General features: G+C 38.4%; 1 protein-coding gene across 1 annotated transcript in view; it reads right to left on the reverse strand.

Moving 5' to 3' along the window:
- LOC133881892 (UDP-glucose:glycoprotein glucosyltransferase) overlaps positions 1-25,762 on the reverse strand; it is a 61,603-nt gene that overhangs the window by 10,100 nt on the left and 25,741 nt on the right. Inside the window, exons 6-29 of the mRNA XM_062320960.1 lie at positions 22,890-22,986; positions 22,686-22,798; positions 22,436-22,551; positions 19,361-19,418; positions 18,007-18,159; positions 17,787-17,885; positions 17,535-17,690; positions 17,250-17,318; positions 12,489-12,577; positions 12,165-12,327; positions 11,790-11,924; positions 11,563-11,662; positions 11,381-11,475; positions 11,135-11,247; positions 10,806-11,016; positions 10,564-10,632; positions 10,294-10,439; positions 2,036-2,137; positions 1,657-1,804; positions 1,183-1,239; positions 970-1,100; positions 752-840; positions 288-634; positions 95-169 (exon numbers count right to left, since the gene is read on the reverse strand). Coding sequence (XP_062176944.1) covers positions 95-169; positions 288-634; positions 752-840; positions 970-1,100; positions 1,183-1,239; positions 1,657-1,804; positions 2,036-2,137; positions 10,294-10,439; positions 10,564-10,632; positions 10,806-11,016; positions 11,135-11,247; positions 11,381-11,475; positions 11,563-11,662; positions 11,790-11,924; positions 12,165-12,327; positions 12,489-12,577; positions 17,250-17,318; positions 17,535-17,690; positions 17,787-17,885; positions 18,007-18,159; positions 19,361-19,418; positions 22,436-22,551; positions 22,686-22,798; positions 22,890-22,986 — 2,931 coding nt within the window. The remainder of the gene's footprint in view (positions 1-94; positions 170-287; positions 635-751; positions 841-969; positions 1,101-1,182; positions 1,240-1,656; positions 1,805-2,035; positions 2,138-10,293; positions 10,440-10,563; positions 10,633-10,805; positions 11,017-11,134; positions 11,248-11,380; positions 11,476-11,562; positions 11,663-11,789; positions 11,925-12,164; positions 12,328-12,488; positions 12,578-17,249; positions 17,319-17,534; positions 17,691-17,786; positions 17,886-18,006; positions 18,160-19,360; positions 19,419-22,435; positions 22,552-22,685; positions 22,799-22,889; positions 22,987-25,762) is intronic.

Consider the following 25,762-nt stretch of genomic DNA (forward strand, 5'->3'; position numbering starts at 1 on the left):
TCACATTGACATGTTTGCATCAAGAAGGCATGGCAAGGCACTAATAAGTTCTAATGCTACAGTGAGATCAGTAGAACAGAGAAAGGTTTCTCACCACTGAAGTGCTTTCACCACCGCCACCAATAAAACCAGAAGCCCATTTTAAAAGATTTGAGTTCCAGCTATTTCCCTATTAGAAGACCAAAGGCATTTATAAGGCTACAGAGTAGTACATAAATCTCTGGAAAACCTTATTCACTAACATGATATTTGGACAACAATTTGCGGCCAAAACAACATGCACTTACTTTCTTCTCTTGAGAATGGTCATCATCGTCAGAAACAAGCAATTTCTCATGCTCTTTTCCCTTTTTCTTCACTACTTCCAAATGAACTACTTTACCCCGTAAATCATTTATCGTTATACGTTTAGACAATGGTTTTTCCTGACTTCCATCACCATCTTCCTTCAGAACATAAAGCTCAGTACTCCTACCTGGAGCAAGTTGCAAATACCAAACCCCAGGAGAGACTTTCATTTGCCAATAACCCAGATTCGCCATCACAATAGTATCAACCAAGTGGGGGGTACTCTTAGTTCCAAGAATCAGCTGAATGCCTCGGGGAGGATCATGGCCTTTCTCAGAACAATGACCTGGTTAAGGCGGCTCATTAATATAAATGATGACACAATTGGCTGTGTATCCCTCACCTAAGCATTCAGTCATGGGATGCACCAAGTTTCAATTCTCTTAAATAAACAAAACCTTACCAGTAAGGACAAGAGCTTCAAGATCAAACACAGCTTGCAATGTCCTCGTGTCGCCAAGGTTCTCAAGCAAAATATTATCCAGGTCATGGCTGAAAATTCAAAACCAAAGTAAGAAAAGAAAAATGTCAGAGAAAACATCACAGATAAATTTATGTTGTATACATGAAAATCAAGGCCTGTATTCAGAGATATATAAGTTAAATAAGGGCAAAGCATACATAGCAAGAACAGGTTCAACAAGCCAAGGCTCAGGAACATCAAGATTCATGGTGAGGGTTTTGGATAATGGCATGTTAGCAAAAAACGCTTTAGGGCCATTTATCATATCATTAGTGCTGCTAAAGTCATCCTGCAAAATCATAGCAGAAGTAAGACACCAAGTATGGGAACTAAAATCAAGAGTTATTAAGAATCGGACATCTTGGCTATACCATAGTCGGTACTACATATCTGTAGTAATTCTTGAGAGGAAGATCAACAAGGGAGCTCTGGCAGGAAATAAAGAAATAAATGTCAGTCCCCTAAACAGTAGACAGAACTTTACCCAATTATTTACAAGTACAGGAAGAGACACCACACAGATGACTGAATATGCCAGACATAATTTATTACATTTTTGATAAAAAGATACAACTGTCCCCTTTATCCCTTCTTCCAGTACACTCAATGGAGACGACTACTCTATGAAAAACCCAAAGCCCAGAGGAAATGGGTATTGGACCATGCAACATGTTTCACGAATGTAAAAGACTTTAAAAGAAGAAACACACGAATATAAGGGATAATCAACACAAGTTAAATCATCAATTTACTTGGCTCTTGGCCTTCCTTTTATTTTAATCAAACCCTTTTTCATCTATCAAAAATGAATATAAAAATGTACCTAACTATGAGCATTAACTAACCAGTGGATTTAGTACAATCCTCATGCTAGGCTGAATGTATTTCTGCAGAACCTGTAGAATTGAGGACAGCTTCTGGCCGGATGGACTTAAAGGATCAACAACCGCTTCGATATGAATAGTAGAATTTTCATTACTAAAAACAACAGCACTGTGCACAGTTAAGAACAAAACAGAAACGGGTAAGATTTTAGAGACAATAATAATTCTAAGAATCTCAAAATTGATAGCAAACAAAAAATACTTATTTCCACTGAAACCATGTATGCAGATTTCTGTGTCCTTATTTCATAGCTCAAAGGACATATCATACTCTTGTATGTAATGAGAAAGAAACAGTAGCAAAAATCTGCCTACTCGAAGAAGCAGTAGTTTCCTTTACCTATATTGTGCAGCCAAAATCTCAAAATTTGCACTTTCAGAACTTCGATCCCTCATAGCCATTGAAGATGACACGATCAAAATAACATCACTAATGAATTTGCTGCAAGTAACATTTAGAAAATAATCACGGAATCTCATGCGTGCTTAAGAAGATTATGCTGAAGAACTAGAAAATTCTATTCAGTATAATATCTTCTTTTGACAAGTAATTCAAATTCATTAAAAGCGCAAAGGGGCACAACCATTAAAAGCGTAGAGGGGCACAACTATAGTACACAAGAAGTATATAAGAAAATCCAAATGTAGAAAAGAAGAAGAACAAAATTCCAAAAACTCAGATAAATTAGAAATGGGCAAAGTAATGTTTTTTTAAAAAAAAATGGGCAAACTATTGTACGCTACAATCCATGTGTAAAGTGATTGGAACAATATCTTTTTCAACTCTAACGTTGCAATCTCACTATCTTCAAAGCTTCTTGTGTTTCTCTCTCTCCAAAGACACCACATTAAATACAAAGGAGCCAACCTCCACACTTCCAAAGCAATACGGTGTCCTTTTTGTCCTCTCCAACTCACAACTTTGTCACCCTCTGAGGCATAACCCATGCAACAACAAATAACTGGGAAAGCGAACTCCAAAATTCTCTTGTAATCTCACAATGAAGCAAAAAGTGATCAATAGATTCCCTACTTTTCATACACATACAACACCAATCCACCCAATAATATTCATCTTTCGTAAATTGTCCAAAGGAAGATTTTCCCTAAAGCTACCGTCCACACAAAGAATGCCACTCTCGTGGGAGACATAATTTTCCAAACACTATTCCAAGGAAAAGGGAAACTTACTGAAGTAGATAACACATGATAGTAAGTCTTCACTTCAAACAACTTCTTTTTAAAAGGGCTCCAATAAATTTTTTTTTTTTTTGATAAGTAATAAACTGACTTTATTAAAAGCGTCAGGCGCCCCTTAGTACACCGGCAGTATACAAGAGAAAACGCAAAGCTGGAAATCGAAAAAAAACAGCCCAAAAAGAAAGAAGGAAGCCCACCAAACAAACCCATGAGAACCTAAACCTACAAGAACAAAGAACCCCAACCCAACCCTCAAGGAACACACAACAAACCCACCCAAAAACCCACAGGAACCAACACCCGTAGCCCACAACCAACCCACAAACTACAGAACCTGAGCCTTTCCTCTTCTACTCCTAGAAGGCACACTCGCACCGCCGTAGTTTATGGAGCTCTTCAGATTCTGCAATTCTCTCCTTCCTTTGATCTTATACCGCTTCCCCATACTACCCCGATGAAAATCTTCCTCAATGGCATCCAACAAAGCCAGGGCCGAATCTTCATCCTCAGCACCATCCAACTCCCACTCCAAATGTAAGTCGGGAGGAATAACGCCCAATGGGTGAGGAAAGTCACCTTCCTCTCCCTGATCCCACAAAACAATCTCCCCAGATGGGCTAAACCCTACCGGCCACTCCTGAGATTGGATCAAGCCATTTGAGTTGGGAGTCTCACCCTTGTCAATGGTCATCGATTTTCAGCCGCTCAAGGGGGAGGGAACTCTCGGGAGAAGGAACCCGCGCCGTAGCCCCACTCCCCCACATTGCATCGGCAGGTTCTAAGCCACAGACCCGTCCATAGCCTGAGAAGAAGTACCCAATCAAATTTTATCCTCGCCTCGTTACCCTACTCTTTGAGAACACAACTCAAAGAAAGCAAAGAGCACAAGTCTTGTAAATAAAATATTCCAATAAATATTTCCATTCTGGAACTACATATGATCTGCAACCCATGCATCCTCACAATGTGCAATACTAAATAGTTTCAAATAAGAAGGCTTTAAAGGCTGCTCCCCACACCATAAACCTGCCAAAACCGCACCGTAGATCCAACTCATACCTAACAAATGTAGACAAACCTTCCCACCTCTTCCGCATACATTTCCACACTCCCACACCATAGAGCCCCGCAACCTCCATAGAACACCAACCTCCCATCAAGCTATCATACTTGGTGGCCACCACTGATCTCCACATAGCCTCCCTTTCCATAGCATACCGCCACAACCACTTACCAAGAAAGGTTCGGTTAAACTGAATCATATTTTTCACCGCCAAACCCCTTGAAGTTATCGGCATACATATTTTCAACCACTTCTTAAATGAAACTTAAATTCATCATTAATACAACCCCCCCACGGCCCCCCCAAAGAAAATCCCTCTTAAGTTTCTCCAGTCGATTAGCCACTCCTATTGGAATAAGGAAAGAGACAAATAATATATCATTACATTAAATAGAGTGCTTTTTATCAAAGTCAGCATGCCTCCCTTAGATAGATAAAGCATCTCCCAACCTGCCAACCTATGTTCCATTTTCTCAATAATGCCATTCCAAATGGTAGAAGCCTTGTAAGAAGCTCTCAAAGGAAGACCCAAATACTTCATCTACAACGAAGCCACTCTACACCCAATAATATTAGCCAGACCCTCTACATCACCTACATTGCCAACAGGAACTATCTCTGACTTGAATAAATTTATCGTCAACCTCGACACCGCTTCAAAAACATAAGAAGATACCGTGGGATACAAAATTGTTCACAATTAGCCTCACAAAAAATCAACATATCATCTGCAAACAATAAATAGGACACTATCATCTCCTCATGATTCCTTGATCCCAGCGAAAATCATGATAAGAGTCCATTGTCCATAGCAACAAACAACCCCCTCCTTTTTCTTTTTTTATTTGATGAATAATAAGAATTTTATTAAAAAAAGGAAATCCCACGTAAATGAAGAGTATACAAGAGAACCAAGAGAGCCAAAGCTCTAACTGCTACAACAACCTAGAAGACAAATCAAATCTATCAAATTCGCTGAGGGAAAATTAGGAACATAAACAATAGCTTAATCCAAAAGAGATCTCAGAAATGACTATTTAAGAAGAAGCACATTGGTCTCGCTATCTTCAAAGAACCGACGATTCCTCTCTCTTCAAATGCTCTACATTAAGAGGGCGGAAAAAACTTTACCGAAAGTTTCTCTGGGATGTCGCCGCCCAAGAAATTTCCAACAATGGAGACGCTGAAGAATGTTACCAGGCATGACCCAAGAGACCCCAAAACTATTAAGAACTAAGTTCCAGATGTCAACGGCATACTCGCAATGATGGAGAAGATGATTAATAGTTTCCTCATCCTTCTTACAGAGGCAACACCAGTTACTCAGCTGGAACCCCGCCTTCTGAGATTATCCACTATGAGGATTCTACCCAAGGCCGTTGCCCATAAGAAGAAAGCAATGCGAGAAGGGGCCTTCACCTTCCGCTTTTCCAAGAGAAAGAACTATGCTCACCTGATTGTAACATGGTATAGTAACACTTCACTGCAAGACCATGGCTGCTCGAAGGAGTCCACACCATGCTATCCATTACTCCCGCAAAGGGATTCGCAGAGTATAAAAGATTAATAAAAGAATCCAGAGATTCAATTTCCCAATCATGAGTAGCTCGAACGAAGCTAAGATTCAAAACGGTGTGGGGACTGGAGAGATCCATGTAATCTAACACCAAGTCTCCTTGTTACGTGCTAAGGAATAGAATTTTGGGAAAGAACTCTTTCGAGCACTATCACCGCACCAAATATTATGCCCAAAGCGAATGCGGAGACCATCCCCAACCTTATAGGAAACAAAATTGGAAAAAGCTCTCCAATTTTTCCTAATATACCTCCAGAGGCTCACCCCATAAGTACCTCGAGCTTCCTCTAAGCACCACCCCCTCTGTGGATCCTGTACTTCGACACAATCACCTGCCTCCATAAAGAATATTGTTCATTCCTAAATCTCCAAAGCCATTTACCGATTAAGGCTTTGTTAAACGGAATAAATTTTTTGAAACCCAACCCCCCCCCCCCCCCCCCCCCCTCTCGCAATTGGGGAGCAAACAGTCTTCCAGTTTACCAAATGCAACTTGTGGTCCTTGCCTGGGCTGTCCCACACAAAGTCTCTCTGAAAACGCTCAAGTCTACTAGCTATGGCAGCTGGTAAAAGGAAGAGAGATAAAAATAAAAAATAAAAAATAAAAAGGTGGTAATAGTAGAAAGCATACTCTTGATGAGAGTAAGACCCCCCCCCCCCCCCCCCCCCCTGGACAAGTAAATCTTCTTCCAACTCGCCAACCTTTTTTCCATTTCTCAACCACCCCATTCTAAATGGCTTTAGATTTGAAGGGAGCACCTAAAGGAAGACCCAAGTAATGCAATGGAAGAGAAGAGATATTACAACAGAGAATACTAGCCAGCTCCTCAATGTGCGGGACCTCCCCCACTGCGACTAACTCAGATTTTTAAAGGTTAATCTTTATTCCCAAAATGGCCTCGAAACACAATCCAAATTATGGATTTGATCAACGTCAGTATCACACATAATAAGTGTATAATCTGCGAACCCCAGGAATTCCTGATCTCAATCTGCTATCCACAAACAATATCCTACTTAATGCCTCCATAACAACCACAAACAATAAAGGAGACAACGGATCTCCCTGTCTTAATCCATGTGAGCTACTAAGGAAACCAGATGTAGATCCATTAATGAGAATGGAAAACCGCACCGAAATTAAGCAACGTTCTATCCAATCTCGCCATCACTACCCAAAGTCACATCTCTTTTTTTTTTTTGATAAGTAATTTAAAATTCAATAAAAAAGCGCAGAGGGGCGCAACCCTAATACACGGGAAGTATACAAGAGAGCCCCTAAACAGGAGGAACAACTAATAAATTAAGAAAGTCTACAAAAGTAGAAACACCTAGGTGGCAAAGATGGGGAGCTATCCATAGATAAATTAAGAAATTCAATAAGTCACATCTCTTCAACAAGACAATACAAACTCCTAATTAACATGATCATAGGCCTTCTCCAAATCCAATTTACACAATACTCCATCTTCCCTAGAACTAATCTGACAATCCAAACACTCATTCGCCACCAATATAGAATCCATAATTTGTCTACCTCTGATAAATGCATTTTGTGAACTTGAAACAATCTTTCCCAACAATGATTTCAACCTATTCGTCAAGACCTTAGAAATAATTTTATACACACCACCCACTAAACTGATAGGACGAAAATCCTTAATCTCAACCGCCCTAGCTTTCTTAGGTATAAGAGACACAGGTAGCATTGAAACTCTTCGCAAACCTCCCTCAGCTATGAAACTCCTTGAAAACCTCCATAATGTCCTCTTTTAATACCTCCCAACACTTATGGAAAAAAGTCATAGAAAACCCGTCAAGTCTTGGAGCCTTATCCCCATTGAATTTCTCACCACCTCCAACACTTCACTCTCCTAAAATTCTCTCTAACATCCAATTTCTTTCATCCGCATCAATTGAAAGGAATGAAAGGTCGTCCAACAAAGTCTCCAAGTATATTGTTCAACATACAACCATTTATACAAGTTCACAATATGCTTCTTTATTCTGTAGAATCAGAAGTCATGATCCCATTTACAACTTGGGACTCGACCGAGTTATTTCTTCTATGCGAATTTGCCAAACAATGAAAAAATTTAGTATTTTGATCTCCCTCTCTCAACCAAAGGGCCCTTGACTTTTGTCTCCAACGCATTTCTTTAAGAAGGACAATCCTCTCTATCTCTTTAGATATATCTTCCTTCCTCAACCTTTCATCTTCAATTAAAGGTCTTTCCTCGGCAATCATATCCAGCTCACAAAGACCATCTACCATCTCCTTCTTCCACTTTCCTACAATACCAAAGACCTTCTCATTCCATTTCTTTAAATCTGATTTCAATGCTATCAATTTTTATGCCAACACATAACTAGGAGAACCCTGATAACTATAGGACACCCACCAAGTTTTTACCTGCTCCACAAAACCCTCTGACTTCAGCCACATATTCTCAAACTTAAAGTACCTACTACTCCTACTCCCCACACCACAATCCAGCATCAACGAAAAATGAACTGACAAGATTCTAGGGAGGCATCTCTGAGATACATCCAAAAAATATTCTTCCCAATCCAGACACAGCAAGAACCTATCAATTCTAGATCATGCCTCATAATATCGATTATTGGACCAAGTAAAATTCCCCCTACCAACGCAATGTCCATGAGGCCCTGAACGTAAATGAATTCTGAAAATTCCACCATCGCTTGTGACTGTCTGGGATCGCATGAACTTTCACAAGGATACCATACTATATTAAAATCCCCCCGCCCCCCAAAAAACACCACAACATCTCCCACAACTCATAATTCCAACCATCTTATCCAAAAGACATCGACCATACACACCTGCAAATGCCCATTTAAAATTCTCAGTAACACATATGAAAGAACACGCTACCACAAACTTACCCGCACAGTCTTCAATCTTCTCCACCACCCGCTTATCTAACAATAACAAAATACCTCCTGATTCCCCTCTCAAACCAAAATAAGACCAATCCATGTTATGGCAACCCCACAAACTACAAACCACCTCCCTAGTAATAACCTCGATTTTTGTCTCTTACAAACAAACAATATCTACTTTCCAACCCCTTAGTAGCCCTCTAATCCTCGCCCTCTTCTCCTTATCATTTGGGCCTCTCACATTCCACAATACAATCTTAGGTTTCATAATTAACTCTTACCACCCCTCCCCTTCCCTGTCATTCTATGAGAATGACCTCCCTTGACATCATAATTCATTGAACACACCAATCTCTGAATTCACGGTTTCCTTTATTACTTGTCTTCTCACTCAATTCCGGAACACTACCCACACCATTTTGATGCCAACTAGCTTCAATTGCAGTTAACAAAGCCATCAGTTGATCCTCAAAATCTTCACAAGACATTCCGACTACATTAAAGAAAAAAATAAAAAATAACATTACCCTCTCAACCACCCAATCTAAAGACATTGAATAAGACCCTCCTTGTTCCCTGAATGCAGCAAGTGGTTGAATACCCAGCATCTCACTTCCCTTACTCTCCTCATCTGAACAGGAACTCATGGCCAAAGATGGATCAAACCCATCTCTATTCACACAGTTTACCTTCATCCCTTCTATATTCCAAACCTCTAAGCCTCCTTCCCACACCCCATTCTCCAAAAGCTCTAGACAGTTCCCAGAATCTAAGTTCAAAAAGGGCCTTGTACTTTGTCCACCTACCACCTGATACAGAATTTGGTTACCCACAACATATTCAAACCCCTGCTCTGAAACACTCGCCAAGAACATCCCCACTTCCATCGGCCCATTCACCCCCAACTCTTACTGTGATATCTCTTAGACCACCATCCGAGCTACTCCCCTGTATCACCAAACCACCCTCCTGCCATTGAACTTCTTCCCCACCAACCTCAAATAGTCCTTTGCTCCTATCTGTGCACCACCAAAACATTTTAGCTATTCCTTTTGGTCTCTTCTGTGTATGTAAGCTTCAAAATAATTTGATAAGCAACGCGCTAACTGCAGATTAAACATTTTGTGCTTATGCTCCGCAAATAGGTTTAGGAGAATCCGTTATGCAATGATTTTATCAAGATATAGATTAATTCTTTTAGTCTTTCAAAGGATACAAACAGAGAAAAGATATTTATTTGAGGAGGCCAAATGATCCAGTTGGGAAAAATAGGGGACTTCAAGAAGGTATGTGGAGGTCAGTCATATTGAGAAGGGAACGAGCTAGGTGATGCTACCTAAGATTTTGCAGTAGTGTATGGGATGATATTGACAAACGCTAAGTTTAAGAAATGGAGTTCACACTTGATAACCTTTAAGGGTGGATCAAATGTTAGTTAGATTGTAGAGGTTGTTGTAAATATTGTAAATTGATATCAGGAGAAAGCGTAACTACACATGGCAGTACTAGATGTTTCCAATAGGAGATAGAAAAGAAACAATACAGGACAGAGACAGTATTAAGTGCTGGAACTTGAAGGGAAAGAAAAAGTTCTGTTAAAAAATAGAATGGTAAAATACATTGAAGGGGACTTAGATAAAGATGCTAATGGGTTGTGGTATGAGATAGATAGATGTATTACAAGAGTGGGAGAAAATATTGTTATATAAGTATACAAAATATTCAAGTTCAAGGAAATTTGGAGGTGGACTGAAGATGTCGGGCAACAGTTAGTCCATGAAAAAAAAAAAAAAATAATAGAGAAAAACTATGAGAGAAGATGATCAGCAACAAGGAGCAGAAACCAACTTACCTTGTTAGAACGTCAGGATCTATGTCCTGCCAACTCACTTCTTCAATAATTTCCACAATGTGCTTTATTCTCTGCTTAAGTTCGACTGACTCTAGAAGATGCAGATCATGGCTCAAAAAGGTACTTTCATCAATGGGAAACACTACCTGTCCCATACCAAATTATAATCTTAAAAAATACAGTTGCATAAAAAATTAGAACAGAATTTATAAACGTGTTATATAGAAGAGAGAGAGAGAGAGAGAAAAAAAAAATCTCTTAAAGACTCACCCTTCCATTAGTAATGACTGCATTAACACCAAATTCATTCCCAAGTTTCCTATACACAAATTTTGACACCTGCATTCCGTCATAAATAATTAAATAAAAATAAAATAAAAGAAAGAAGCAGAATCATCTTCTCAAGTGAATTTTCTGACCCATAGAACAATTTTCATCAAGACAGAAGGAAGCCATCCAAAATATAAAAAAAATAAGTGGTGGCCCACAAACTAGAATGGAAAATCTTATACCTTATTTACATGTTTCCTCAGTTGGTCGATGGAAAATTCAGGAAGGGCAGATTTGAAGGCCTTGGATGGTAACCCATTAGCCTCAGCAAGCTCATAGACCGTATCCAGAAAAGCTTGAGTGTTCTCAGCTGCTTTGGGAGATGCAAAGATGTACTTTTGCTCATAGAAAGAGCAAAGCTTATCCAAAAAGTCTAATGCATTCTTCTTATGACTGCATGATACCATAAAAGGCAGGAATACACATTTAACATGACACTTGTACTTAAATTTTGCATCCAAACCCATAAAAAAAATTACGAAAGTTATATGCCTTCATAAACTGAACAAACCTGAATGAGGATGCAGTGATTTCAAACACCTTCACAAAAAGGAGACTAGATAAATGAGCATCCGAATTCACACTAAATAGCACACCTACTCGAGCACGTTTGGACCCTTCTATCTGCATCATAGGTCACAAATTGCAAATACATCAATAATGATGATGGTGGAGATGGTGATGATGGTCATAGCAAAGGTAAATATAAAATCAAGAAAACATCAGATAGATTTGCATCTCGGTGATTAAGAATAACCAGGTAGCGTAGGCCTTCATGTAGCAACTTCATTCCTTTCTTTGATGCAGCATCAACAGAAAGAAGATGAGTGACAGGCTTCAAATCATCCATAGCTAGACAAAGAAATCACGTGTCAGGATTACAATGACTCAACAAGATTGTAAGCATGAAGCTTTAATTTCAACTTGAATAAAGCTTACTTTCAGGAGAATGCAAATAATTAATGTCATTTAACACGGATTCTCCTCCAAGAATAGATGTAGCCAGAGATATGAACTTTGGTTTGCCATTAGCAATGATCTACATCAACGCATTAACAAGACATATTTAACTACGAGTAATACAACATTCTTAGAGAAATATCCCCAAAAAGGTAATATAACCAAAACAGATCAAATATTTCACACAACTCGTTCAAATGCTTTACCTGTGGATTATAGCGACTAATACCATTTTCTGATAGGAATTTGTCAAGCACATCAGTGCGAGAATGTACATGCCCATAATAAACTTGTTCCTGTATTCTGGGAAGCTCATCATTCATGGCATTTATGAGAGACTCCTATTCAAAATAATCGCAAAAGAATTATACATTGGTGGAAAGGAGTTTCTACGCTACACATAAATAATGATGTCCCTGCAACATATCAAACCTAAGTCAAATGGATAAAAAGGGGCTCCAAGATAAAAACTGAATGCCAAGGAAGCAAGCATGCCCTATGTACCTCCATCAATGGAAAATAAGAAAATTATGATTATAAGGGAAATATATATTAAAAGCAAAAAGAAACTTCAGCAATACCTCAGTAGAATCAAAGACAAGTCCATTCATCAAAAGGCAGCACTGCAGCTTAGCAACACCAAGCTTAAAAACAAACATGGAGCTCTCTTGTGACTCTTCCTTAAAGGTTTTCTCCCTCTCCAGCTTTAGTAATATATCTTGAGGTGGAGATTTTACCTTTGGTCTGCAGAAACAAAATGACCACACTTAATAGGTCAACTAGATTTGATAAAGATAACCCATATGTATCGAATGCTTAAGGATCGCAGCAGAAATGAGAATACATCATTACACATTGCCATACAAGTTGTGGCAATCAACTACAAAAATTCTTTAAGAACTTACAATACTGTTTCAACAAACGCGCCTTCAACATAGTGCATTTCAAGTGCATCATCTGCAGAACCATCTGCCTCAATCCGTAATTTATTTACCTGCCACATACGTTCAAAATAACTCTCATCTAGATATGCATAAAGGTTTATCAGATGATACTGCCCGAGCATTGAAATTGTAATATGTATATGACAAGTCAAAACATAGTATAGGAAGATGATAAGAATATGAATAACGTCATGCTGCCACTAAGCAAGAAGCAGGTTAGGAGAACAGACCTAACCGAATAATGAGTAAAATTCAAAGAAAGAAAAAGAGAGAGGCTTCTTTCTCTATACTGTCCCTTCATTGGTCAATGCCCAACACGCTAACTTGTGTAAAGCCTATTTATGATAGAACAGGATTTCAAAATATCTTCTTCTTTTTCTTTTACAAGTAATCAAATATCATTAAAGCGAAAGTGCAACCTAGGTACACAGAAAGTATACAAAAAAAATCGCTAGATAGAAGGAGAAAAAAGAACAAGAAAATCATGAAAACTAATCTCCAAATGAGCTACGGACGCAGCTGTCTAGATATAAAAAGCATAAAAGGACTTAAGCTCCTCTAACGTCCTCTCGTGATCTTCGAAGCTTTGATCATTCTTTTCTCTCTAAAGGCACCACAAAAGGTAATAAGGCATCATCTTCCAAACCACAGCATTTCGAGTACTACTGCCCATCCACCAACAAGTAAACAAGTCAACTACCTGGCTAGGCATAACCCAGGACAACCCAAAATGACTGAAAAAAGTATTCCATAAGGCACAAACAACCTTACAGTGGAGTAGAAGATGTTCCACATACTCCACATTCCTCTTACACATGTAGCACCTATTAACCACAATGACATGCCGCTTCCTAAGGTTGTTCATGGTAATAATCTTCCCTAGGGCCGCCGACCAATCAAAAAAAGTCACTCTCAAAGAAACCTTGGTCCGCCAAATATTCTTCTAGTGAAAAGGAATGCCATCATTACAGACAAGGACACTGTAGAATGAGCTAACAACGAACACCTCTTTTTTTTATAGGACCCACCAAAGCTTGTCTTCACCTTTCCATCTGACTCTATAAGAATACAAGAAATTGAAGAATGATACAAAGACATCCACCACCCAGTCGTGAGCTGCTCTAATGAAGCTTACGTTCCACTGAGGAAACCGCTAGAAAGCTCCAAATATCCTAGAACAATAATTTAAATATCCAAAACAAGGTGGTTATTTAACCAAAAAAAGAGTATCCCTTTGTTCATGATGCGCCTCTTATCTCATAATATAGGTGATAAAGCATCTATCCGCAAATTTCAAAAGGAAAAGTTGACAAACAACATTTTGGAGAAAATAAGAAAAAAGAAGTGTCATCGATGTCGCAAATTGCAACTCAACCAAATTCAGAGGTGTTGTAGTTTGTATGAAAAGCTTAGATAAACGGGGGAGGCTCGTTACACCGCACCTAGCCTCACATACTTTATTATATAGGTTGAAAAATATTACAATGACTAAAATACCCACGTACTCTAAACCCTAAAAAACTCTTTTAACACTCCCCCTCAAGCTAGAGCATATATATCATACAAGCCCAACTTGGAAGAAACAAGCAAACCAAAAACACCCAGGAAAACATACCCTAATACTAAAAAAAACAAGAGGAGGAGAAGAAGAAAATGTGCTAAAACCAAACATAAACAAGCTGAAATTCCACAAAAAGCCGACACCGATCAAAAATTCACCAAAAGCTTTGACGCCAATCGCAAACTCGCCGGAAAACACCAATTACCTATCACAACCCACCGCAAAACACCAAGGCCAGCCGGATCTCGCCGCAAAACACCAAGAGTCGATCAGATCTCACCGCAAAACACCAAGGTCGATCGGATCTCACCGGAAAACACCAAGAATTGATTGGAACCCACAGCAAAACACCAAGGTCAGTCGGATCTCGATAACCAATTACGACGATCACGATTCCAGTGATTAATAGGACCAACAACCAACAACGATCATGTTTCCCATGATCAATCCAACGAACAAATTACATTTGGTTGATGATCAATACTACCAACAACAACGTTTGATTGATCATCAACACAACCGGTCAACGGAAAACCAACAACGACAACTTGTAAACACCACTCTAGTACTCCCCCTTAGCAACAAACCGATGGTTGCTCCATGTAGCCCAATTGAGTGATAAACCACCGTAACCAATTAAGAAACCACTTGAACGGGCTGGAAAACAACTGGATCGACTGAAAACAGTCAGAACTGGTCAAGACAGAGCAAGAACTGGACAAAATTGCACTTAACTAACCTGAACCAGAATGAACGGGGCTAGAACCTCACTAAACCGGCTGGAATATGCTCTGAACCAGCATGAAAATGCACTGAACTGGACAAAAAAAACACCACTGAACCGACCAAAGAACACACTGAACCAGACAAAAATGTACTAAACCGGCTTTAAAAGATGTTGGACCAGTCTCTAAACACTATGAACTGATAGAAAAGATTTTGAACTGGCCGAAAGGATGCAAAACTGGCCAGCATAGTAAATAAACCAAGAACGCGACTATCCTTATTCAGGATAGGGAGAGCTACCAACAGCAACCAAAGAGGGTCTTCCCTGTTGCTTGAGACACCACCGGCCGCTGTTTTCAGCGATGTCTAGGACAGCAACACCACAAAACCATTTGTAAGGACCGCCATACACCACAGACGTTGCGGAAGAACACAAATAACCATCAGTAAAGACCACAAAAGTCACCGGAAACCACAAAAAGCACCAATAATCACTAGACTTTACCGGAATAGCCACTCAACACCACAGAGAAAGCCCCCAACCACAAAAACTGAGAGACACCACAAAAGCACCAAAAACATCACAGAAAACCAAACTACACCAAAATTGATCTAATACCTCTAAAGAACAAACAAAATCGATTGTTTCCTTCTTTTTTTCCCACCGGAGATTTTCCCGGTCACGATGTATAGCTCTTTTAGAGCTTCATCAAGGCTCTACCCATGTGGGCTTAGCTGACACGGGTGGTGCTACCACTGGGACTATAAACACCAACACCAAGATATCAAACGTCAACCAAAAGGTAGAAAAACCAAGATATGCAAACATAGATACACACCAACACAAAAAAATAATTGAATCCCAATGCTTCTCAGCGCTTAACACATACTCTTCATTTTTAAGCACCATACTACATGTAGATCTTTCTCTCTAAAAGGATAAAAATCTATGAAAAGAGAGTAAAAGAGCATAGCATCAACATTGTGAGGACAGGAGAAACAAAAGATTGAAATTTTTTTTTTTTTTTTTGATAAGTAATTGCAATTTATTAAAAAGCGCAAAGGGAGCGCAACCCTTATACACGGGAAGTATACAAGAGAACCCCTAAAAGGGACGAACAGAGAATAAATTTAAAAAGTCTACATAATTAAAAACACTCAAACTATGATGGAGCGCTATCTAAAAATATAATGTATTGAGCAACCGCTTCCGTAGCTCCACCATAGATGTCTCTACATCTTCAAACAGTCAAGCATTCTGCTCCCTCCAAATACACCACAGCAAACACAGAGGAGCTAACCGCCAAGCCTCTTTAGCATGACTACATCCAATCGCCGCCCCCCAACTACTCAACAACTCCAACACCGTTCGTGGCATAACCCACTCAACCCCAAATAAAATAAGAACGTAGCAACAAGTGATCAATAGACTCCCCACTCTTCTTACATAAACAACACCACTCAATTACTATAACATTCCTCTTACGCAAGTTGTCATGCGTCAATATTTTGCCCAAAGCAGCTGACCATACGAAGAAAGCCACCCTTGTTGGAGCCTTAACACACCAAATATTCTTCCAAGGAAAATATGGAACGGATGGGCCATCTTTCCTAATAAGCTCTTCGTAGAAGGATCTCACCTCAAATGAACCTTTTTTAGAGGGATTCCACACTAACCTGTCACCCTCTCCATGTCGAGCCGAAGTGGAGTAAAGTCGATCGAAGAAAGAAAGGACCATATCCATCTCCCAATCCTGGATTTGACGCGTGAAGAGAACATTCCACTAAATTACACCATTATGAACCACCAAATTATCCGCCACCATCGCAACTTTGTTCCTTATTATACTAAAAAGGGCTGGAAAGCATTGCTTCAAGGATCTATCCCCACACCACCAATCTTGCCAAAAACTAATATTTGATCCATTCCCCACTTCAAAACGAACAAAATTGCGAAATTTCTCCCACCCCCTCCTTATATGTTTCCATACACCCACTCCAAAAGAACTCGAAACCTCTTTCGAGTACCACCCACCCTTTAAACTCTCAAATTTGGCATCAATCACCAAACGCTATAAAGCCTCTCTCTCCCTACCATATCAAATTGCATCTCAATTTAAACCAAAAGGTCATAACAAGAAACAAAGTGCCCAAATTGGCAAGTAATGACAAAGAGCACAGCAGTATATCAAGAACATCGTGAGGAAAAGTAAGAAACAGAAGAAAGTGGCCAAATGAAGTTGCGGAGTGCAGCTAAAATCCATTAGGGGTTTCAAATTACACCAATCAGGTAGAAAGAAAAATACGTTAGAAAAGAGCAGCGCAGGAGTGAAGTTACAAAAAAGCATCAGAGTGAGAACTGATCAAGTTTCATGTTCTCAATGGCATTAACAAATATATGTTAGAAAAGTATAGTTAACGAGCCGAATCCATACATTGCCCAAAAAATGGAAAGCTGTTTTGATTCCGTGGTTCTCCTTGATATAAATGAACAGACGTATAATCTGCAAAAATAAAAAAATGGTGTCACTAAAGATGTTCATTAGCCTTCATGGTGTGCAGAACAAAAACACTTTCAACAATAGTCATCAACATTATAAGAGTTAGTACTAGAAGATATAAATAATATACAATGCAATCTGCAGACAGCATAGACTACTAGCTCACTCTGAGAAAATGTAGGACAAACAGGCAATATGAATAGTTGAAAGAATAATTACCAAACTGGATATATCCTCCTCGTTTTGATTATCATTCTCCTTGGCAGAAGAATCACTGTTCATTTGTATCTGCTTGACAAACTTTGAAGAATACAGAATAACCCCAAATCTCATAGGAAAATTATTCTCATACAAAGATGTAATCATGTCAATGGACTGCAAGATTCCAATTATAGACAGAAAAAACAATTAAAAATCTCACCAGCAAGGTAATGCAAAATAAGGAAATTAAATCATTGTCGTGAAACTTGCCTCAAGGCCACAAATGGTACCCGGATCAAGAACATAAACGGCATGGAAAAGGTTCTTACGAATATAACGTAGTTGTCCAGGGAATACTGGCATCAAAATCTACTCAAAAAACACACAATAAAAAAATAAATAAATAAATAAAATAGAAGTAATGTTATCCACAACCAAATCTTATAAACTCTTCGTATTGAAAATGAGGCAGAAAGAAGGATTCAACTACCTCATTTAAATTGCTCCGCCATCGCTTATACATAGCATCTTCCTCCAAGTTATTGAGAAAATGAACATGCGTTGAACGAAAATCAACGCGGAACATATTGGATTCTGGAGGAGGCAAAGTTGACAGGAGCTTCCGAATGATGGAATGAGGAATCTGTGATTATCGACAACATCAATAATACAATTCAAGCTTAGTCAGAAGCTAACCATAATCCAACACAATATATTTACTTTAGTAGCCTAAAACTAATATATATCAGGTTGAAAGTGTTTTTGTTTCTTGGCACTCTCTAATATGCCTTAGAAATTTTCAAAATCACATTGAAAGATTTACAAAGTGCAAACGGAGAACCGAATAACATAAAATTAGCCACTCTGCACTCCTTTAAGTTACTTAAAAGTTGCATTCCTTTCATTTAACACTGTTGGGCCAGCACAGATCACCCCATTGATGGAAACAGTGACTATTGAAATGCTTAGAGGTGTAGTCAAACCAAGAATTCAAAGACCATTATTCTCAGCTCTTTAGCTACAATCTTTTGACACAAAAACTATTAGATTTTTCGTTTTAAAATAAAGGCTCAGTTCAGTACTTTAGTCAAATTGGGTGAGCATTAACTAGTATCATCCTAGTTTAAAACTACTCATCCCATGTAAGATGATACATCAAATTATAAGAATATGGTTATATTCACATGTAACTTCATAACATCACAATTTGCCATGGAACTTGAGGTGCATTTAATTGAATGTGTCAGGTGTAAAATTAATACTTCCAAATAACTGGGCAACTCTAAGGATAGACATTTGTTTCATAAAGTTATTTAAATTGAAAGACAAAGTGAGGATGTGAGGGTTCTAGATTTTTTTTGACAAGTAATGTGAGGGTTCTATATTTTAATTGCAACTGAAGAGAATTTTCCTATTTCATTAGCAAGTATGCAAAATATAGATCCAACCAATAAAAAAAAAAAAGATCAATCGTTACACGTTGCGAGATGTAGATGCTACAATCTGATTTGAAATAAAAGATTTAATATGGGATCCATGAGATTAGCAAAGTTCTAAAAAAATAATGTGATTGGCTAACCTAACTTGACAAAGAATTCATTAAGGAGATTGATCACGTGGGACCCGTCAGAGATTGGATATAACAATTTATTAAGAATTATTCCGTCCCATAAGTTGATACTAATCCAAACTCTCATATACAGTATAGATTATCAGCTGAAATTTGAGAAAAATGAGCATTTTTGTCCAACCACAACCATTAATTCATTTGAATAATTTAACCACAACCTTAGTTCATCACCATTGCCAATACAGCTAATCAAAGAAAATTTAACATCACTCACCTTCAACTCCGAATATTGATCAGCCAACAATAAATCCTGATGGACCATGTCAACCAACCTAAGAAAGGAATAGACAAAAATCATACAAAAAGTAAGCCAAAAATGATAGAATCTTGATTCTGACAGCATCAAAATGAAAGCCTCTGAACAATTATTGAGCAAGCTTAACAAATGGACAACAGCCATATGCATATATGCAAAGAGCAGGTCAAGCAGTCGAAAGCTCACATCTAAATAAGCTTTAAAGAAATTTAATTCTAATATATCAGGCTAACAGGATTAAATCACATTCAGTGTGGCATAAATTTAAGGCTTTTCCAAGAAGCCATCCATAGGATCCATGGGATGAAAAATGTTCAACTCACTGAAGCCATATTTTAATTACATATATGAGGGTAGACAAATTTCTACAATTGTAATGAAGGGTGGACTGAAGGTTCTATTCTGGCCATTAAACAAAAGCAATCCTCTTTGTTCCACATGCACAGTAAACTGTTGAAAATATTACACTTAAAAGCGACAAAATGAATGTAAACAAGGAACAAAAAATTGGATTTCATGTGTAATACATCGACTGTTTAAATATTTGCCTTTGGATTGTGTGAAAAAAATAACTAGTCAAAATTATTTCAAAATATATGTAACACAAGTTCCCACATTAGGTTTGTCATTTTGTGTTTATCAAACTACAATCATGTATTATAATAAGCTTGCATAGCTTTCTTCGCAGTTTAATGCATGTCATGCATGTATAATGGGTGGCAAATTCGAACAGAAGAAGCAACTCCGTTAATTTCTTAGTTGTTAATGGGTCCATGTCCTCATACTCTACAAAAATTAGGGAGCATATTGTGCAATTTTACAATCAGCTTTTATTCATAACAATTTAGTTGACGGCCAAAGTTGGATGGTCTCTCTTCAATTCCATTGGTGCTGGTTTCTTGGTTGGAAAGAGCTTTTGAGGAAAGGTTTTGGAGGTGGTGAGAACCCTGAATGGTGATAAGGCCCAGATGGTTTCTCCATGGCTTTCTTACAAACTTGTTGGGAGGTCATTAAAGAGGATATCATGGATGTTTTCAAAGAGTTTCAAATTCAAGGGAAGTTTGAAAAGAGCCTCAATACAACTTTTATTTCCCTTATCCCAAAGAAAGCCAGGGTCATGGATCTTAAGGACTTCCATCCTATTGTATACCCAAGTTGTACCCCTCTACGCTTTTAAATGAGATTGACTTATTTCTCAAAAAAAAAAAATCCAGAAAAGAATTTGTTTTTTTTTTTATAAGTAAGAGAAATATCATTAAAAAGCGCAATCAAGTACATAGGAAGTATACAAGAAATGCATCTAAGAGGAAGAAGAAAACAAAATAAGGAAATCATTAAAACTAAACACTAAAGGTGCGAGGAACGCAGCCGACCAAGAGTACAAAAAATGAAAAAAAAAAAAGAGTTTCTCAATGGTTCTTTCTTTGTCCTCGAACTGTCTATCATTGCGTTCCCTCCACAAGCACCACAAAAGGCAACAAGGGAACATCTTCCACACGACCGCACTTCAAAAGCGACCATCCGTCCACCAGCAAGCGAATAAATCTAGCACCCGAAGAGGCATAACCCAAGACAAACGAAAGCGACTAAAGATGGCGTTCCATAGAGCTCGTGCAACCTCGCAATAGAGAAAAAGGTGATCCACAGACTCTCTATTCATTTTGCACTTGCAACATCTATCAATCACAATGACACGCTTCTTTCTGAGATTGTCCAAGGTGAGGATCTTCCCTTGCCCTACCGTCCAAGCGAAGAAAGCCACTTTCAAGGGAACCTTGGTCCGCCATATACTTTTCCAGGGAAAATGAATATCCTCTTTGCAAGCAAGAACCTTATAGAAAGATCTAACATCAAATTTCCCTTTGTGAGAAGGAGACCACCAGAGCTGGTCTTCCCCATCACCATCCACTCTAGTAGAGTACAGCAAAGAGAAAAAGGAAGCCAAAACATCCACCTCCCAGTCGTGGGCCGCTCGAAAGAAGCTAATATCCCACTAATAGGACCCGCTCCCCACAACCAAATGGTATGCAACATGTGCATCCTTGTCATGCGCTATGTCATACAAAACTGGGAAAGCTACCTTAAGGGGCACCTCACCACACCACACATCGTTCCAAAAACAGATCTTAGATCCATTTCCCAAAATGAGTCTGGTATGGCTACAAAGCAAACTCCACCCCTTCCTAATATTCTTCCAAAGCCCCACTCTGTGTGACCCAGGGGGGTCTAAAGAACACCAACCAGCCCAAGTAGAACCGTACTTTGCATCCACAACAAATTTCCACCAAGCCTCTCTCTCATGGGCATAACGCCACAACCACTTCCTTAAAAGAGCCTTATTAAAGATCCTCAAATTCCAGATGCCCAAACCACCATTTGAAATAGGAGAACAAACCTTGTACCAATTAACCAGATGAAATTTAAACTCTTCACCTATACCTCCCCACAAGAAATCTCGATGCAGCTTCTCTATACGACTAGCAACACTGGATGGAATAGGGAATAGAGAAAGAAAGTACGTAGGAAGATTAGAGAGAGTGTTTTTTATAAGGGTAACTCTGCCACCCTTCGACAGATACAACCGCTTCCAGCTAGCCAGCCACCTCTCAATCTTACCAACTACCTCATCCCAGCTGGACTTAGCCTTAAAAGGGGCCCCCAACGGAAGTCCAAGGTACTTTAAAGGAAGAGATGAATAACAACCACACATCAAAGCACAAACTATCCAAAATTAAATAGAACTATAAGGCTTCTAATAAATGCATCAAACCAGCAAATACTAATAATAGCATCGCAACACATTTAAGTTTTAACGTATAAACTCAGAGGCTAAAAAAAGGATTAATGTATAAGCTCAAAGCCCATATTTTGAAATTAACAAGCCAGCCTCAATTCTCTCAACATAGAAAAGGTTGGAACATATTAAAATGGGCAATACCAGACCACAAGATGCATTAATGTTAAATAAATATGAATGGCCATGATCTTTAGGATGAAAAGGGAAAAAGATATTAGTGGGAGAAAAAGCATTACAGATAAAGGTCAATATCGTCGATATTGATTAAAGCACCATTGAGAGCCATTAAGGACTTGCCAGGAGGGATCATTCGCTGGTTTGCAATTATTTCATCCTTAACAGAATCATTGAGCTGCCAAACATTAATGGATTTTAATCAGGAAAATGGATAGCATACAATATCTTTCTAGCAAATACTTCATGAAACAAACAGCTACATTCTATATTGGATATCAAACCTGATAATCTGTAACAACATCACATTACCTTCATGCGGGATAAGGAAGAAACTATGCTTGGAAAATTTTGACTGATTTCTTGCATTGACTGCAGAGGATCAGAGGCATGAACTATTCTCTGGGCAGTTTGATGTCCTAAATCTGTTGGACCACATCCAAAAAAAAAAAGGAGCCATTATAGCAATTGAAGGTTATGAAAGGTGAAAAAAGAAAAACAATAAATTGCAAATACCCTTTAGTTCCCAAACGTCAAGAGTATCCGATATTGTTGACGACAATAGGTAATCCCTGAAAGCCATTATCTCAGATGTCAGCTCAGGTTTGCGTTCCTGCAAGTGAACAAACCAAGTAGCAGTTTGAGTCTATGTTGACAGGGTGGACATTTTGATCTTTAAAATCATCTAAACTACATTAATAAGGATAATCATATTACGAAAATTGCTTTACAATAACAGAAATTGTTCCCAATTGCACCAGGTCAAAAAGAGAAAAACACAGCTCAAATCTACTCAACTCAATAAAATTCCTAATTCCAAACAGCTGGGCCACCTTCAACATGAATCTCTTATGAAGCCTATCACATGGCTTTTCAAACTCAATGAGAACCATGCAAAGACTTTTTCGATGTCACAACCTTCACATCAGTTGACTCAAAAAATGCTTAGAAATACCCCTTTTTTTTAGCATTAAATAGAAACTGATATTCTAAGAGCACCCTCCCCCTGGCCCCGGGCGGAGTGCGAAAAATGAAAAAAAATAAATAAATAAAATAAAAAAGAGAAAGAAAGAAAAGGAACTCAAGCCTTTTTCTTTTTATAAGTAATCGAGATATCATTAAAAGCGTAAGGCACCCTCAGGTATACAGGAGTATACAAGAGAAAACACCTACCTAAAAGGAGAAATAAATGTTGTCTCAAGATAAAGAAGAAAAAAGACTTAAGCTCCTCAAACGTCCTCTCGCGATCGTCAAAACTTCTATCATTCATTTCTCTTCAAAGACACCACAAAAGGCACATAGGTACCATTTTCCACACAACAGCATTCCGAGTGCTACCAACAGTCCACCAACAAGCAAGCAAGTCAACTACTCGTCTAGGCATAACTCAAGATAGCCCAAAGCGATTCAAAACAAAAAAAATAAGGCACAAGCAGCCTCACAATGGAGAAAAAAGATGGTCAACAGACTCTCAATTCCTCTTTCACATACAGCACTTATCAACCATAATGACATGTCACTTCCTAAGATTATCATTTGTTTCTGCATTGTATGGTGGCTACAGATTTGTGGAGGGCTCTGCTGCAATTGTTTGGGGTGGAGTGGGTTATGCCGGGGTCGGTGATAGACATGTTGGGGAGTTGGAGGGGCCAGAAGGGTAATCGGACTGCGATTCAAATTTGGCGCATGGCTCCGTTGTGTTTGATGTGGTGCGTTTGGAAGGAACGGAATGCTCGCTGTTTTGAAGATAGTGAGACTTCTTTGGTGAATCTGAAGAGAAAGATGCTTCAAATGCTGTTTTTGTGGAAAGATAGATTTAAGTTATTGTATGATTGTTCCTATTTAGATTTCTTAGATAGATGTTCTCTATGTTCGTTTCATTAGGGGTTCCTTGTATACTTCCTGTGTACTTTGGGTTGCGCCCCTTTGTGCCTTTTTTATATATTTTACTTATCAAAAAAAAAGATTATCCATGGTAAGTATCTTTCCTAAGACCGCCAACCAAGCAAAAAAAGTCGCCATCAAAGAAACCTTAGTCCGCCAAATACTCTTCTAAGGGGGAAAAAAAAAAGTCATCACTACAAACCAGGATATTGTAGAAAGATCTAACATCGAACAACTCTCTTTTCGAGGGTGCCCACCAAAGATTGTCTTCACATTCCCGTCTCACTCTAACTGAATACAACAAACTGAAGAACGAGGCAAAGGCATCCACCTTCCAATCATAAGCCACTCTAGCAAAGCTTACGCTCCATTCATTAGAGCCACCAAAAAGCTCCAAGTGAACCGTGACGGAAGCATCCTTCGAGCAAACAATACCATATAAAGCTGGAAAGGCCTTCTTTAGGACCTTGTCCCCACACCACGGATCATGCCAGAAACTAACCTTGGAGATGGTAGTCATGCATTTAACTATTCTCACATCACAACCTTTCCACAATAACTATCTCAAAGAGTTTAATCATCAAGCACAAAGGCTTAATGACATAATAATTGGTACAGATTTGAATATTACTTGTATTCCTTCAAGGTACCAAAAGACTTATCCTCACAAAAAAAAATGATTTTTCTTCCACACATCAAGCATCTTCTAATCGTTAAAATCATGCTAAACATTCACCAACAAGATTTGGCTCAATAGTGTGTCCACCCCACTAGAAGAATGAGGTGAAGGGTAAGTAGTGGGTTTGAGACTCATAAGATGCGTCTACTAATAAAAAAAAGAGCCAATCTTTCTTGATAAGTAAATGCAAATTCATTAAAAAACACTAAGGCACAACCCAAGTACATAAGAAGTATATAACAGATACACAAAACCAAAACATGAAAAAAGATGAATTTTTTTTTTTAAATGACGAGAAACCCCTATAAGGCAATGCCACTTCGTATACCAACCCTTGTCAGGTAAACCTCAGACACGTGTAATAAAGAAAAAGATCAAGAATAACACGTAAACTAGAAATATTAAAGTCAACAGCAGACTCCTAAATATTAAACTAGAAATATCATAGACCCACCAAACATTCCTTTTTTATTATTTCTAGAAAGTAAAAATTGTGATAAACATTGAACAACATAAAGGCATCATCATCTACAGACTCCCAAATACCCATGGGGATCTTAGTTGGTTCCTAAAATCTTTCCTACTTTCATTTACTATAAATTACTTTTAATTCAATTAACCCGAGGCAAGGAATATTCTGAAGTTTTTGTAAATCTAAAGTTCATGCAATTCATTCATTGATAGCTTTTGGTAAACTTTTAACAAGTACAAAAAAACTTTTTTTTTTTTTTTTTGTTGCGCTCTCACCATAATGTCTTACTCTTTTCCAACATTTGTAGACATATACTATACTCAGTTCATCATTTTTTTTGGTTTTATTGTCTCT

This window comes from Alnus glutinosa, chromosome 11 (genome assembly GCF_958979055.1).
Source record: "Alnus glutinosa chromosome 11, dhAlnGlut1.1, whole genome shotgun sequence".
Taxonomy (NCBI): Eukaryota; Viridiplantae; Streptophyta; class Magnoliopsida; order Fagales; family Betulaceae; genus Alnus; species Alnus glutinosa.